The sequence below is a fragment of the Choloepus didactylus genome, chromosome 7, assembly GCF_015220235.1.
Source record: "Choloepus didactylus isolate mChoDid1 chromosome 7, mChoDid1.pri, whole genome shotgun sequence".
Classification (NCBI taxonomy): Eukaryota; Metazoa; Chordata; class Mammalia; order Pilosa; family Megalonychidae; genus Choloepus; species Choloepus didactylus.
Genome location: NC_051313.1, coordinates 27919716 through 27938118, shown reverse-complemented (window position 1 = coordinate 27938118; position 18403 = coordinate 27919716). Strand labels below are relative to the sequence as shown.

Here is an 18403-nt window from a genome sequence, read left to right as displayed (position 1 = left end):
TAACTCTGGTGAGCACTATAATCTTTCCATATTCAAGGATATTGTATAATTTGTTTCCCAAAAGATTATTGCATGGAAAGAAAGATTATATAGATTTATAAGTTATAGATAAAGAAGAAAGACTTTAGAGAAAGAAAGACCACAAGTTTAAGGGGAAGAAAAATGTAAGTGCAATATAATTCCAAAAGAAAATATGCTATTTACACAGAAAACTTTTAATAATTCTTTCCTAGGATGTAAGTCAGTAAGTAATTTTGACTTTACACAGAGTATCATAAAAGATGCTGCAAAAGACACAAAATGAATGGAAGACTTGATAAACTAACTAGTGACAAATTCCCAGGCTTAATTTAGTGAGTCAGCCTTCTATTATCCTGCTTTCCATTTGTGTTTCTACTGATCTTCTCTTCTTCCATGATCTTGTTCTTCAGCTTTCTAATTTAGTTCGGCAGAGTCACCATTTCATTTTATTCTTATTATAATAAATAAGGAAAAAATTTGGAGTGGTGTCAAGAATTGTACTTAGAACTAATGAGGGAATTTGGGCATCTTTCCATCTCTAAATTGGGGCATCCTTAGGAATTTTTACCTTGACTTACAGATCTTTAAGACATGACATGTACATTTTATATAGATTATTTCTCATTTTGGATTTACCATATTGCATTTCCTTTTCTTTAACATTTGATAATTAACCATTTACTCTAGGAGGAATCAGTAAATAGCTTTAAAGACTGAGGAATTAGTTTTCCCTTTTCACTCGATGGCACTTAAACTAGCACTGCTATAGATACACTATTTTCATTCTTTCAATAGTAAAAAGCTTTACTGTTCAAAAGAAATACTTATTCTGATTTTTAAACTAAGTATCTCAATAGCTACTGCTCAAGATTTGCTACACAGGACAGAAACCATAATCTCAGTGATACTACCAGCTTTCTCAGTTAACAGAATGATGTCAAATAAAAGTCTATTACCTTTATCTGCAGAAAATAAATCTTAATTCCAAGGTTAGAAACAATAAGGAAAGAAAAGAGAAGGAGAAAATGTCTGACTTCACATAAAGACCTAGATAAGCACTTGATAAAAATATCTGTAGACTGACTGTATGTACAAGACATAACACATAAGACTTTTAAAATTATAACAAAAAACACCTATCATCATGCTGTATTACGTTTTATATAGTACCATATTATTTTTCAAAGCTCTTTCACAGTCTTGCCTATGTGATTCTATTTTTGGTTGATTGAGGGAGGGGGATAATCCTAAATTTTACATAATTTATCAGACTGGAAATAAAGGCAATTCAGTCTAGTTATTAACATAGGGAAATTTTCTTTATTTTTTTAAAAATATAGTTACCATTACAATCTATCTCATTCTCTCCTTTCCTCTCTTTAAGTTTATTTCCCCATACCACGCAGATAATATTCCAAAGTGGAATCTAAAGTACTGGGATTGTACAATGGATTGTCATCCATTTGCACATTAAAAAGAAATGAAAAGCTCTACGGGCAAGATGGCGGCATAGAGAGGAGTGGAAGCTAAGTAGTCCCTCTGGAACAACTACAAAAAACCAGAAACTACCAGTAAATAATCCAGAATAACTGCAGGGGGACAAACAAGACCATCCACTCATCATACACCAACCTGAATTGGGAGGAATGCCCGGGAACACAGCATAAAATCTGTAAGCAAAACCTACAGAACCAAGTCGTTAGACCCCCTCCCCCATAGCCCGAGCTGCAAAGCCTCCTGGTGCCAGAGACAAGCTCTCTCCCAGCAAGCGAATATAACTCAGCTGAGCTCCAACTGGGGTTTTAAGTAGCGAGTGTGAACTGCTCACTACAGGTACGCATCCCCAAAAAAACAGAGGCTTTGGGTGACGACTGACCAGGGAGAGCTGGAGGGTCACCTTGGACTGGGTCTGAAGGGGACCATCTGTTTCTTTTTTGGCTCAGTGGAGAAAGCCCCAGTCATTTTCAGTTTCCAGGGCTGTGACTCTGGGAAGGGTGGAGACACCACAAGCAGAGAGGGAGACCATTGAAATGCTAATGACCTCCACCTGAGGGGTCTGTCTTCTCTAGGAGGAAAGGGGTGGGGCCCTTTCCATTCAGAACCAGACCCCAGAGCCTGGGGGAACACGGCCATACCTCCTCACACCAGTCAAGAATTATAGGCTAACAGGCATCACCTGCTGGGCAGAAAAGCACAGTGACCCGAGGCATCAAAGGGTGGAGCAATTTTCTAAGACACACCCACAGGGAAACCAGATACTGAATATTTCTTCCCTCTGGGACCTGAGCCTGTTCTGGTCTGGGAAAACCTGATTTGGATAACCAAGGAAACCATGCCTCGACAACAGAAAATTACAGCCTACACTAAGAAAAACAAAGTTATGGCCCAGTCAAAGGAACAAACGTACACTTCAACTGAGATACAGGAATTCAAACAACTAATGCTAAATCAATTCAATTCAATTTCAATTCATTGAATTGAAAAAAAATCAATTCAATGCAATATCTTTAGAGAAGATATTGCAAAAGAGATAGAGGCTGTAAAGGAAGCACTGGGCATGTATACGGCAGAAATCAAAAGTTCAAAAAAACAATTAGTAGAATCTATGGAAATGAAAGGCACAACACAAGAGATGAAAGACACAATGGAAACATACAACAGCAGATCTCAAGAGGCAGAAGAAAACACTCAGGAACTGGAGAACAAAACACCTGAAAGCCTACACACAAAGGAGCAGATGGAGAAAAGAATGAAAAAAGATGAGCAACGTCTCTGGGAACTCAAGGATGAAACAAAGTACAATAATGTACATATCATTGGTGTCCCAGAAGGAGAAGAGAAGGGAAAGGGGGCAGAAGCAATAATAGAGGAAATAATTTATGAAAATTTCCCATCTTTTATGAAAGACATAAAATTACAGATCCAAGAAGTGCAGCGTACTCCAAACAGAAGAGATATGAATAGGCCTATGCCAAGACACTTAATAATCAGATTATCAAATGTCAAAAACAAAGAGAGAATCCTGAAAGCAGCAAGAGAAAAGCGATCCATTACACACAAAGGAAGCTTAATAAGACTATGTGTGGATCTCTCAGCAGAAACGATGGAGGCAAGAAGGAAGTGGTATGATATATTTAAGATACTGAAAGAGAAAAACCGCCAACCAAGAATCCTGTATCCAGCAAAGCTGTCCTTCAAATATGAGGGAGAGCTCAAAATATTTTCTGACAAGCAGACAATGAGACACTTTGTGAACAAGACACCTGTCCTACAGGAAATACTAAAGGGAGCATTACAGGGTGATAGAAGACAGGAGTGTGTGGTTTGGAATACAATTTTGGGAGATGGTAGCACAACAATGTAAGTACACTGAACAAAGGTAACTATGAATACGGTTGAGAGAGGAAGGTGGGGAGCATGTGAGACACCACAAGAAAGGAGGAAAGATAAAGACTGGGACTGTGTAACTTGGTGAAATCTAGAGTATTCAACAATTGTGATAAAATGTACAAATATGTTCTTTTATGAGGGAGGACAAGCAAATGTCAACCTTGCAAGGTATTAAAAATGGGGAGGCATTGGGGGAGGGATGCAATCAGCATAAACTAGAGACTGTAACTAATAGAATCATTGCATTATGCTTCCTTTAATGTAACAAAGGTGATAAACCAAGGTGAATGCAGATAAGAGGGGGGGATAGGGGAGGCATGTTAGACACTTGACATTGGTAGTATTGTCTGATTCTTTATTCTACTTTGATTTAAGGTTATTTTTCCTTTTGCTGCTTCCTAGCTGTCTTTTTTTTTTTCCTCTTTCTTTTGCCTCTCTACCTTCTTTGACTCTCCCTCCTGCCTTGTGGAAGAAATGTAGATGCTCTTATATAGATAGTGGTGAAGGTGGTGAACACATAAATGTATGACCATGCAGAAAACCATCGATTATTTACTTGGGATGGAATCTATGGTGAGTGAACAAAACCATCTTAAAAAAAAAAATGGGTTGAGGACAAAACCTCGAGGGCAATATACTGAGTGAAATAAGCCAGACACATTAGGACAATTATTGCAGGGTCTCACTGATAGGAACTAATTATAATATGTAAACTCATAGACATGAAATATAAGGTACCAAGATATAGGATGAGGCTTAAGAATGAGGAGTGGTTGCTTAGTATGAGCAGAATGTTCAATGAGGAGGAACTTAAATGTTTGGAAATGAACAGGGGTGTTGGTAGCAAGATGTGAGAATAACTAACAGCGCTAAATGGTGTGTGAATGAGGTGGAAAGGGGAAGCTCAGAGTCATATATGTCACCAGAAGGAAAGTTGGCGGTCAAAAGATGGGAATGTATAAAACTGAATCCTATGGTGGGCAATGTCCATGATCAACTGTACAAATACTAGAAATCACTTCCATGAACCAGAACAAATGTATGACAATACAATTAGAAGTTAATAATAGAGGGGCATATAGGGAAGAACTATATAGCTATTACAAACTATATACTATAGTTAGTAGTATTTCAATATTTTTTCATAAACAGTAACAAAAGTACTATATCAATACTATGAGTCAACAATTGAGGGGGGTTGGTTAGGGATGGGGAGGATTAGAGTTTCCTTTTCTTTTTTCATCTTTCATGTTATTTCTTGTCTGGAGTAATGGAAAGTTCTAAAAACTGAACAAAAATTAAGTGTGATGGATGCACAGCTCTACGAGGGTACCCAGGGGCAAGTGATTGTACACTTTGGATCTTTGGATAATTGTATGGTATCTGAACAATCTCAATAAAAATGAAAAAAAAAAAAAAGAAATGAAAAGAATTCATCAGGGACATGGATATGGACTTATCTTCTGAAAAGTCAGAAAGCATCTGTCCTAGTTTGCTAATGCTGCAGAATGCAAAACACCAGAGATGGATTGGCTTTTATAAAACGGGGGTTTATTTCGCTACACAGTTACAGTCTTAAGGCCACAAAGCGTCCAAGGCAACACATCAGCAACCGGGCACCTTCACCGGAGGATGGCCAATGGCGTCCGGAAAACCTCTGCTAGCTGGGAAGGCAGCTGGTGTCTGCTCCAAAGCTCCGGCCTCAAAACGGCTTTCTCCCAGGACGCTCCTCTCTAGCAAGCTTGCTCCTCTTCAAAACATCACTCCCAGCTGCACTCCCTTCTCTCTTTGAGTCAGCTCATTTATATAGCTCCACCGATCAAGGCCCACCCCGAATGGGTGGGGCCACACATCCATGGGAATATCTCATCAAAATTATCTCCCACAGCTGGGTGGGGCACACTCCAAGCAAATCTAACCAGCACCAAAACTTCTGCCCCACACAAGACCACAAAGATAATGGCATTTGGGGGACACAATACACTCAAACCGGCACATTCCACCCCCTGGACCCCAAAATGACATCACCTTTCCAAATACAAAATACATTCATTCCATCACAATATCAAAAAAAACTTACATCATTTCAGTAACAATAGTTAAGCACAAAATCCCATCAAAACAATTCATTCCACAATACCACAGAAACTTAAATCATTTCAGCACAAGATCCCATCAAAATCAATTATAGGCATGGCCAGTCCTAAGGCATAATTTTTCTTTAGCTGTGGATCTGTGAACTTAGAACAAGTTATGTGCTCCCAACATACAAAGGAGAGACATTCATAGGATAAACATTTCCATTGCCATAAGGAGAAACAGTAAGGAAAACAGGGTTAACAGAAGCAAAACAGTTCCTAAAACCCACAGGACAAAGTCCATTAGATTTCAAAGTCTGAGAGTCATTTACAGAACAACGTTGCATCCTTGGGGCTTGAGAGAGCGGGAGCCTAACCCTTCCCAAGGACCTTTTTGGCAGCTGTTTCCTCTCCAAATGCTTGGGTGAGTGCTCCAACATATCCACACATTGGGGAGACCACCTTCTCGGCCCCACCCTCCTCAAACATCGGGGCAGCTCCCGGATTCCCTTCCATCTCCGGGGCACACACTCAACCCCTTCAGAACAGTGTGGTGGCAGCCAAGCTCTCCCCAATTCCCTGGGAATGTGCTCCAACCTCTTTGGGACCTGAGGTGGCAAAACTCTTCCAGAGCATCGAGGTGGAAGGCCCGCCCTCGACCTCCAGGGCAAACTCACCCTTTCCATGCATGTTGGCTGCTCCGCTCTCCCAGCCCGAGACCTCTTGACTCCAGACCTCAACCTCCATGGCTCTGTCTTTGAAGAAATTTTTCGTTCAGTTTGTTCCTTGTCTGTCTCCTCCAGTCCAGACCGGCAATGGCTCCGTCTATAAAGATCTCGCAAAAATTCTGTTGGCTTTGCATGAAGCATGCAGGGGTCAAAGCCATCAGACAACAGGACTTTCCACAAATCCTTTTTGCTTAACTCCTTATCCAATCTTGGCTTGTCCTCAGGTTGGGCTGTAGCTTCTGGGATTTCTACCCACTGGAAGCCCATAATTTTCCAAGCCATCAACTTCTGGTTTCTTTGAACCCAAGAGTTCAGTTCTAAGTTTATCTCTCTCTGCTCGCATTTTACTATAAGCTGCAAGGAGAAGCCAGGATACGTCCTCCACACGTAGTCTGGAGATCTCCTCAGCTAAGTATTCCAAGTTGTTGCTTCCACATTCTTCCTTCCATCTGACACCAGGACTCAATTTTGCCAAATTCTCTGCCACTTTAAAACAAGGATCACCTTTCTTCCAGTTTACAACACATTCATCATTTCTGTTCAAGTCCTCATCAGAAGTATCTTTAGAGTCCATATTTCCACAAACAGTCTCTTTAAAGCAGTTTTGGCCTTTTCTATCAAGCTCCTCATAATTCTTCCAGAGTCTTCCCCTTATCCATTTGAAAAGCCGTTCCAACATGTTTGGTATTTGCAAACACAGCAGCAAAAGCACCCCACTTCTCTCGGTACCAAAATCTGTCCTAGTTTGCTAATGCTGCAGAATGCAAAACACCAGAGATGGATTGGCTTTTATAAAACGGGGGTTTATTTCGCTACACAGTTACAGTCTTAAGGCCACAAAGCGTCCAAGGCAACACATCAGCAACCGGGCACCTTCACCGGAGGATGGCCAATGGCGTCCGGAAAACCTCTGCTAGCTGGGAAGGCAGCTGGTGTCTGCTCCAAAGCTCCGGCCTCAAAACGGCTTTCTCCCAGGACGCTCCTCTCTAGCAAGCTTGCTCCTCTTCAAAACATCACTCCCAGCTGCACTCCCTTCTCTCTTTGAGTCAGCTCATTTATATAGCTCCACCGATCAAGGCCCACCCTGAATGGGTGGGGCCACACCTCCATGGGAACATCTCATCAAAATTATCTCCCACAGCTGGGTGGGGTACACTCCAAGCAAATCTAACCAGCACCAAAACTTCTGCCCCACACAAGACCACAAAGATAATGGCATTTGGGGGACACAATACACTCAAACTGGCACAGCATCAGTCATCAAAGTGTCAGCAAGAACCATTATCAGTGAATAAGGCATCAAACCCAGTAAGGATATAAAAATGTATTAAACAAAATCAGTATAGATTAATGAAATCTGTCTAGTTAAATTAAGAATATTTTTCTGGTAACAAAATAACAGAAATTTCTACTTGAAAAGGTTACATTTCATCTTTTAATACAAACAATTTAAAATAATATCAGCATGTCTCAATAACTGGATGGAGGGGGTGGCCATGAGCTAGGATAAATAAAATATGTTGATATCCCAAGCATACAAATATAAAATGCATGAACTTTATTGCACAAGCACTGAACATTTCATAACTCCGGAAACAGAAAACATGGCATTCTTGTTCTTCGGCTCTCTAATTTAGCTTTAAATTAATTTAAGTTGTTTTACAGTATTCATTTCTTCATCGATCAAAAATATACTGCAGTAGTTATCTAATGAGTTCTGTAAACAGTACTCAACTAAAAAGTGTTCAAAATAAACTTTTATATATAATAATTTTATCAAAAAGCCCATCTTATCTCCCAACATATTAATACATTAACATTGCTAATAATATTGATTTAATATAGTAGCTTAGATTCATGGTCCTTGATGCCTAAGAACATAATATGGTCCTCACAGACATTTAACACATAGAACCTAATGATTCAGAACATATTTTACACTGAATTCACTCAAAGCTGAAAACTTATAAACCTGAAAAGCAAGTTCCAAGTAAAATTTATTTCAAATTTTGTGTGATACGCTCCCACCCTATTTCAGCTAATTTATAGTAAGAAAAACTATTTTGTGTTTAGGGAAACAAAAAAAGATTCTAGAGAGGGATATATTTATATCTTACATGTTATGAACTTTAAAATGATCTGTTTTCTCACTTAAGAAAAATGTCACTTAAAAATGTCCAATTAACAATACTGAACAATCTGACTGTAAAGATTTTATTATTATTTGTCACATTCCATGAAAGGGAATGATTATCATCACAGGACTTACATTTTATACAGTATTTGAAAGAGAATGTTTTGCCAGGCAGAAAATCAATTTCCTATCAGATAAGTAGAAATGGAGTAGAGGAAGCAGTAAAGTAATATATATTGAAGCCATAAGAGACTAAATTTGAAGTAATCATTGAATAAAAGGCTGCACATTTTTTTGGTTATTTTTTCAATTCTGGAAAAATGGGGTGTAATGCTAACAATGCATGCCTTTTATGTGCTATAAAAGATGATAAAGCACCACTTTGTAAATAACAAAATAACTATAATAAAGGTGTCTACTTCACGAATGATAGATACAGAAGTCTCAAGGAGCTTTATAACTGCAAAGCTATTCATGCTTCAGGAAATTAATCTGATCAGAGATTATTCCAGAGAATGAGAAAAAAAAAAATATTTTACTTCTGATTAGTATGGAAGGCATTCCCAATATCTACTGACAATGTCCTGGAAGACAGAATTTGATGATAGAAAGCATAAAGGGAGAAGAAATATCACATTTATATATCCTTTCATTCAATAAATATTTATATATTGCCTACTTCATAAGGCAGAAAGCATCTTTGCCTCACTGAGATTATATTCTAGGGCAGCAGATAGTAAACAAACAAATACACAAACTACTGTAAAGTGTAAGTGCTAAAGAGAAATAAACAAGGGGCCTGAGAGAAAGCAGCAGGGAAGGAAGCATGCCTTCAATAAGGTTGAGAGAGACTTTGTGAAGAAATGCTGTTTAGACTAAGCTCAAAGTGTTGAGAAGAAACTACCTATGGGAAGAGTAGGAATCAGAATTCTAGGAACAGGGAACAGCAAAAGCAAACACCCAGAGGCAGAAACGTAATGTATCCTAAGTAAAAGGAAACCTGTATGGTTGACACAGGATATGCATGAAAATTACTATAGAAAAAGAAAGGATATGAGATGAAGTGAAGGGCCAGGCAGATGAAAGAGAAAGGCAAAGTCACACATTTGGTAAGCAGATGGCTCGCATTAGATGTAACTCGCATCTGCTTCCGAAAAAGCCCCAAGGAGGTGAACTTCCAGGAAGGGTCTCTGTAAGAATCTATGTGGAAAGAGTAACTGGGAACATTCAGAAGCCCTTTTTCATCTGCTTAAGGCTTTCAACGTGTAGCCATCTGAATTTCCAAGATCAGAGAAAGGCAAGGCCAAGCTGTTGCTGTATTTGGCTTCCTAGGTTCTCGGCCATTCTGCGAGAAAGAATTCAAGAGCACAGCGTAGCACAGCACAGCAGAGCACAGAGTAAGTGGGCAGAAAGTTTTATTAAGAGCGCATGTGAGAGAACATCCAGGCACTCTCACAGATGAGAGGGGTGAGAGGCGAGAGGCCCTGGCAATGTGGCTGTGGGGACCCAGGGCCCAGGCCCCCTCCTCTCCACAGTGGTTTCACATACTACTTGACCTGGACAGACATTAAAAGTCATCCGACCTTCCCAGGGGAGGAAAAAATGTATTGTTAACAAAGCATTGAAACTTCCCTCCCCTGATCACTGTTGATAACAAATATCCACACCCTTGTGTCACAAGACCCTGCCCAAACTGTTCTCACACCCTCCTTGTCTTAATCCTTATAAACCACCCCCTGGTACCCCTGCTTTTGTGGAGTGTTTTCTTCCATCTCCTGTAAGTCAGTCCTACTAAACTCACGTCTAACTCCATGCCTGGTATGTTGTTCAGTCTGGGGGCTAAGCTAGGTTGTAACACTGGGGCAATCTGCTTTTACAGATTTTTGTTTCTTTTGTACTTCTTATTAACTATTTTACTGTGGATGCTTGATTGCACATGACTCAGGTGGGGTCAGTTGGCTCTACCTTTCTCCTTAGATGACTCACTCAGATGGGGGTAGTTTGGCCCCCAGGTGCTATTTATTGCTGTTTTTCTTAGATATATCTTTCTCCTTGAGGCCTGACCCGTTTTTGGAGTTTGCCCTTTGCTTAGCCAGCCACCTCCCTAATTCTAACCCTATCCTAAAGTGACCTGGATGCCAGTGACCCTGTAGTCAGTGCTGTACTTCTGCTACTTTGTTGGTCCTCTTAGTAGTACCAGATAATGAAAATGTTCTAAAATTGATTGTGATAATGGTTGCACATATCTTGGAATATTCTAAAAATCACTGAATACTTCAAATTGGGTGAACTGCGTGGTACGTAAATTTGATCGCAATAAGGCTATTTAAAAAAAAGAACGAATTTCTCAAAATAATGACTAGTTTGATCATGTCTCTTCATATTTCATCTTAGAACTTTCTAAACTAAAACCCCCCTTTGAATTTTCATTGCTCTTAGGATAAAGTCTAAATGCCTGAACTTGAACAACACTGTCTTCATGGTTGGAGGTGGCTCTCTTGTCCAGTCTTATCTCCTGTTACTCTCATCTCACATTCCAAATTTCAGACATCATTGAACTACTCCCATTTCTCTGAATATAACTCGCTCCCCTGTTGTTTTATCTGCCAAAAAAACATTCCTCTACTGCCCAGAAAATATATACTTATCCTTTATGCATCATTTTAGACATAATTTTCTTTGCAAGTGTCCTTTGCTCTGTACTACCTTATCAGATTACATATCTGTTAACGTAGCTTCTATCACAATGTACAACCATACAATTTTCACATTGTTTGCATGTATTCTCCATGAACTACTCAAAGTATTCTTCATCATCTTCTCAAAGGTGGGTAAAACAATTTTCATTATATTCCACGTCCTGAGCACACAGGACTTACGTATAGACATGATACTGATCAAAAGTGGTGGGTTCTCTCTCAAAAACATTATTCTGGGTGAAAGAAACCAGACACAAAAGGCCACATATTCTAAGTATCCACTTATACAAAATTTTAGAACAGGAAAAACTTATTTTTGATGAAAGAGTTTAAAATAGTGGTTGGTTCTAGTGGACAACGGTGGGTGTGTGTGGGCAGGGACTGACTGAAAAGAGGCATGAGAGAACTTTCTAGGGTGATGGAAATGTTCTACAATTTGACAGGAGTGTGGGTTACACTGGTGCTTGCATTTGTCAAAACTCACTGAACTGTACATACACTTAAGATCAGCACATTTCACTATATGTAAATTATTCCTTAATAAAACAAAACTAAAAGGAAAAAAGTTTCAAAAAAAAAGCAGTGGGTTCTTGGCCCAATGTTCTCAAATGACCAATTCCTGAGACACTAGGGTTTCAAAGAGAGAAAGAGTTTATTGCCAAGGGCAAAGCAGGAGATCAGAAGGCCTGTCAGCCTAAAAATCTGTCTCTCCAAATCTAAGGAGTTCAAGGTTTTTATGGATCCAAACAAGGGGAGATGGAGTTGTTACCATTACCATAACAACTATAAGCAGCTATGATTTACCAATGTATAGAAGTGGAGCTATGCTGGAATGAAGCTAACCATTACAAGAACAAGTCAATGTTTAGTTCTGAGCTGACCCAAGTCCCTTCATTAACATTAAGGGGTTGCCTTTATGATTATAAGACTCTATAGTTGAAAAATCAGATAAAGGGGGTACAAGTGAGGGTCAGTCACAAGGTTTCTACAATCACAAAATCACAAGACAGAAGTTACCTAGTTATACAATCATTACTGAAGATCAGGGCAACTAATGATCTACTAACTAAATAATGTTTCAGTAGTCATAATCATTTGTTAAATCTAGCTTCTCAGTTACAGATACAGTATATACTAAAATATATTACTGATACCGAACAAAAGGACTGGGTTTTCTGCCTGATGCACTTAACAGCCAACCCATGACACCAGGGATTCAAAGAGAGAAAGAGTTTATTGCTATGTGGGAAGCAGGAGATCAGATGGTCTATCAGCCTAAAAATCTGTCTCCAGGAGTCCAAGTAGTTCAAGGTTTTTATGGATTCAAACAAGGGGAAATAGAGTCATTATCATTTCAATAGCAAGTGTAAGCAGAAACAAGGGGGAAATAGGATTGTTACTATTTCAATAACAAGCATAAGCAGAAAGGAGGGGAGATGGAATTGTTACCATCTCAACAGCAAGTATGGGCAGAAACAACTTACAAACTTAAAGGAGTAGAGCTATGTTAGAACCAAATTAATCATTACAAGAACAATTCAGTGATTAGTTCTGAGCTGATTCAAATTCTTCTATTAGCATTAGGGTGTTGACTTTGTGATTACAAATTAAAAAACATGTTCTTTCTCCTAGATTAGGGGTGGGACCAAGATCCCCAAATGAGAACAATTCATAGGGACACTGGGGATCAGAAGCCACACATAGAACTCTTTTCTGGTCCCTGACCAATGAGCCTACAGTTTTGGCTCTAGTGGACACCAGAGCTGAATGTACCCTAACACATGGAAAAAGACCACGAACTGGAGGCCCCACATTAACTACTGCCACATAGGGGGCCAAGGAATTAAAGCAACACATACGCAAGTAGTAATGCAAACTGCCTGACTACCCCCTCAAACTTATACAGTGTATATATCCCCTATTCCGGAGTATATACCAGGAATTGACATTTTGCAAAATAATACCTTGCGAACTACCATAGGGGAGTTTTGCCTCTGGTGTCGAGTAATCAAAACTGTTCTCAGGAGCTATGCTAAAGCGGTGCGCCATTGTAAGCTACCTGGAGGCCATCAGGAGATCACTGCCACTATAAAGGAGCTAGAAATAGCGGATATCATTGTCCTCACTCATAGTCTTTTCAATAAGCCCTGTTTGGCCGGTAAAAAAATCCTGGAGGATGACTATTGATTACAGAGAACTAAATAAAGTAATGCCCCCTTTGTTTGCTGCAGTACAAAACATTGCTACCCTGCTAAAAGACATTAGTACACAATTAGATCTGTATCATTTTATGTTAGATCTTGCTAATACCTTTTTCAGCATTTTTTTAGATCCTTCCAGCCAGTCTGCATTTGCCTTCATGTGGGGAAGCAAATGTGTTGCCACAAAGGTATCTCAACAGTCCCACCATCTGCCATGGACTGGTAGCAGAGGATCTGAAGAAATGGATACCCCCTAAGAATGTCACTATGTTTCACTATATTGATGATATCATGCTAACCAGGAATTCTCTTCCAGAACTAGAAATCACTGCTAGCACAGTGGTGACCCACCTTGAAAGCTGGGGATGGGTGATAAATTGAAGCAAATTACAAGGGCCTGGACAGTCTGTCAAATTTGGGGATATTATCTGGTAGAATAAGAATAAAACTATTCCTTCTGCTGTTATTGATCAAGTACAAAATTATCCTACCCCATGCAACCCCAAGCAATTAATGGCTTTACTTGGTATGTTAGGCCATTGGAGACCCTTTATACCCCACTTGGCACAAATTCTAAAACTTTTGTAATTGCTCAAAAGGGAAAAACATGGGAATCGGATGTCCCCCAACAGGCTGCCTTTGAAAGGTCTAAGCACGCAACAGTATAAGCACTGGCTTTAAGAGGGGGGTGGACCCTGATATACTCTGTGAATTGGATGTGGCCAGTGCCAATATTGGCTTTGGGTGGGGTTTGTGGCAAAGGCAACAGGCTAAACGTGTACCTATTGGATTCTGGTTCCAACTACGGAAGAGCTCAGAACTCAGATACAGCCCTTTGCAAAAGCAATTGTGTGCAGCTTATAATGCTCTGTTACAAGTTGAAGAGTTAACTCAAAGGTGCCCAGTGACCTTATGGATGGCCATACCTACACAGGGGTGGAGATGACATACTATAAACAAGCCCCATTTGGGGAGTGCTCAGGTGAGCACGCTGACAAAATGGAAAGCCTACATTCTGCAGCATAGCATTTTTTAATAACAGCCCTTTGAATGCAGAAATGCATGAAATTTTAGGCTCAGTCTCCTATGGGTAAGAGCAGCATGCCTTGCTTCCTGTCGATCCTCCTGAGGTGGCTCCTCCCATGTCCACTGATGGACAAGAAAGCATACCTGACTCTGCATGGTATACTGACAGATCAGCACATTGGCAACCTGCTACCTGGACGGCTGCGGCTGTCCAGCCCATTCCTGACACTACCTGGTGGGAGACTGGAACTTTGCAAAGCAGCCAGTGGGCTGAGCTGCGGGCTGTACGGATGGTTACTGTCCATGAACCAGGGGACGCTTTGACTGTTTGTACAGACAACTGGGCAGTGTACCGGGGCTTAACTGTATGGATGGCCACCTGGAAGCACAAACAATGGACAGTTGCCAGCCGTCCCCTGTGGAGAAAAGAAATGTGGGAAGACATCTGGACTGCCTGCCACAAATGCAAGGTAACCATTTTTCATGTCTCTGCCCATAACACCAATTCATTACCAGGTAACATAGAAGCTGACATCCTAGCAAAAATCCACAGCCTAGCACCAACAATGCATGAAGCTGCTGAGTGGCTGCATCGGAAAACAGGACACCGAGGATATCAGACCCTGTGGAGACTGGCACAGCAGTTTCAACTACCCATCACCAGACACCAATTAAAAGAAGTAGTGGATGCTTGCCCCTCCTGCTTGCTGTGATGGCCCAGAATGCTTCATCGAGTTGGGCACGTTGGTAGACATCAGATCCCTGTCACTTGGCAGTGAGTAGAATATATTAGCCCCCTTCCTCTGTCTGAAGGGGCAAAATATGCCTTCACTGTGGTAGATATGGCTACAGGACTGCTCTGGCTTTCCCAGTGGGCAAGGCTAACCAACAGGCTATAATACGTAGCCTAGAAAAGCTGAGTGCATTCTTCAGGGTCCCCACACATATGGACAGCGATAGAGGGACCCCGTTTACCAGGCAGCTAACCCAAGCCTGGGCCGCTGAGCATGATGTCCTCTGGGCATTCCACCTGCCCTACAACCCCACTGCGGCAGGGTTGACTGAGAGAATGAATGTCCTTTTAAAAGAACACTTGAAGGATGATAAAAATTCCCTGCAGCAATGGATTTGACAACTGTACTCAACCCTAATCAGTATCAACTCCAGGCCTAGGGCGGCTGCCCCTGCTCCAGTCGAGATGGTAACAGCTGGGCCCATGCAAGATTTGCAAATTCAGGTAAAGGGATCAGAAACCTTACAACCACAGCTAAGTAACAATAACAACTTAGTCTTGCCTGTGCCACAAGCACTAGAAATTGGGGAAAATAAGGTCGATTGGCCATGGTCCTGGCCAATGCAGCCTCGTTGGCTGGGTGACCTAAGTCCATGGGGGGTTGGGATCGCCCAAAACCTAAATATGAGACCACAATTTATTCAAAAAATGCCAAAGGTTATATACATTGTTTACCCGGGGCCCCCTATACCTCAAGGTACTATATGTATGACATTACGGACTCTCATCATGCCTAGGTTACAAGGGGAAAAGATATGGTATTTAAGGTCCCCTCATAATGCCCCCTCACCTGGGACATCATTATCTACTGATGGAAATGTAGCTTGTATATTATTAGACCACCAAGATTTGCCTCTTATAGTACCCCACAAACATCTTTCTTTTTGCCCATAGCACTGTAGGAAACACATTTCTCCAGTGGGCAGCTGCAGTAACCTCCGCACATAACAGGTCTCAGTGCTGGGTATGCACTGAATTGCCATTGCCTGGCGCCACCGGCCTCCTGTGGACCCTTGCTCCTGCCAACCAGACGACTTGGGACACCATGCTGATGTGGCAACACACTCACTGACGGCTAGTGTAGAAAGACTTCTTCCCTTTCTCTGCATCACCAAATATTTTCCCCTTCAAGACTGAATCTTATTCTTACATATATTCCCTGGTCTGGGAGCAAATTAATAAGTCCCAGCCTATATTTGGGTATTCGGTACAAGATGGTTTCGGATGGCTCATTGCTGAGGCTGTAACCATAAATAAAGTGGCTCCAGTTTGTATGGAGCGTACTGAAGGGTATAAGGATATGGGCTGGCTGCCTCCTGAACTATGTGGCATGACCATCCACCTACAAAAGAATAGCTATTTTCAGTGGCAAAATGTTAACATTAGCCATGGAGCTTATCCATCCCCTAAGGCATGGGTCTGGACCTGCGGGCGGAATGGCTGGCCCTACCTGCCCTATGACTGGATTGGACGATGCACCTGGGGGCAACCCTATGTGCCTGCTACCCTCTATGACACTTTACTACACACACCCAGCAACTGGGAAATGGTAAAAACTAGATATAGAATAAAAAGGACTGTTTGGTGGTTTTATCCTTTAGCTGTTTTAGCCCCAGGTGGTGCCACCATAGTAACTGAAGAACATGTAGCTGATTTAGCTAACCATACTGTGCAAATTTTGACTCAATGAGTCAAAATTAGCTATATCATTGCTTAATGATGACAGTACACAACTTAGGAAAGTAGTCTTACAAAACAGAATGGCTCTGGATATTTTAACCGCTGCCCAAGGAGGTACCTGTGCTTTAATTAATATTCAATGTTGTGTATATGTACCTGATAACTTGCAAAATGTAACACAATTTCCTAATCACATGCAAGATCATATACAAAATATTGAACATTTACCTGATGATCCTTTGTCCAAATGGTTTAATTCTTTAACTTGGCCATGGCGTCACTTGTTAAAAGGATTACTGTCCATATGTACTGGCTTACTTATACTCTGCTGTTCACTGTTTTGTTGTTGTGGATCATGGATGCAATGTCTGTCCTATGGTAAGTGCAAATTGCTGTGTGGGGGTAGTACTCGGGAACCCCAGGCACAGGGCATTCCCCAAGGACCTTGAAGACTGCACACAGCAGCTTGCATGACCTGGGTCAGTTAAGGTTTGACCTATTCTCCTTGTAAAATCAGGTGCTAAATATAATCTATACCCAAAACTACCTCCTCCCTGAGATTCCCTGAGATACTGTTATCTACAAGATAATCTATAATCCTCCCCTCCTCCCTGTTGATTACTATCAATCCCTCCCTACATTGCAAGACTCCCCACTTCTGCCTTATGCTCTCATACCCACTGGAATGTCGAGCCCTTATAACCGGCTTATTCAGCCCCTCCAAAGGGTGGAATAGCTTCACATTGAGCTCTGAACCCGCTGCCATTCAAAGCAGTTCCTGAATCCATTCAGAGCATCTCCTGAATCCAGCAATGTGACCGACTTCCATTTTCCCTTGTAAGTAAGCCCTGAATAAAAAGTTCACGCCTCTGAACATGTCCAGCGTCTTCTTTGGCCTCTCGGCAGCAAAGGCCCACTTGGGCCATGACAATAATCAACCCCTAAATCCTAACTTCTCAGTTACATTATTCTGTTGAATAAATAAATTCTACAGATCTAGAATTCAACAAATCGAAAAATAATTAATTCCTTTTTCTAAAACTAGATAGCTATTACTAAATAGCTGTTGTTATTAAACATATTCATCACATCTTAATACCAAAAGATAAGAATTATTTGTCATCAAATATTAATTTTGTAAGAAATATTTGAAAAAGTGACATATTCCAAAGTACCAGGCATAAACACATCCATGTTCTCATGCTAAATTTATCTTTTTTCAAATACAAAGGCTTTTAAAATAATATGGCAAGTAGTAAAGTATTGGTTTTGTGGTGGAAAAAAATAATATGGCATATGATTGTAAATATTTTACCTTGTTGTATATCAGCATTTCTTATAACTTCTGGAAGATAACGGTCTGGCACAGGATATGATGAAAACATTGGCCAAGGATATGGATCATTACCCTCAAAAAAGAAGTGAGACAGATGACTTTAGGAAGAAGTTTAAAATATCACTGAGTTTTAAAACTTCCTGAAATATAAATTTAAATTAGCTTTTTCTCTCATTAATTCTAGAGTTGTTGTTCACCTAACCAAAAGCTACTTGATATTACAACTCAATATTCTAGTGGACAATAATTAAAATAAAGTGTAGCAGAAGCAACATTAAATAAGCACTAAAGGCAAACATCTGGTAATTTGTTCTCAC

General features: G+C 40.5%; 1 protein-coding gene across 5 annotated transcripts in view; it reads right to left on the bottom strand.

Annotated features, from left to right (window-relative positions):
* The window catches only part of TBC1D32 (TBC1 domain family member 32), a 303664-nt gene that overhangs the window by 78419 nt on the left and 206842 nt on the right, over positions 1-18403 (bottom strand). For all 5 annotated transcript variants that reach the window (XM_037843270.1, XM_037843266.1, XM_037843268.1 and 2 more), the window contains one exon: positions 18066-18159. In XM_037843270.1, coding sequence (XP_037699198.1) covers positions 18066-18159 — 94 coding nt within the window. The remainder of the gene's footprint in view (positions 1-18065; positions 18160-18403) is intronic.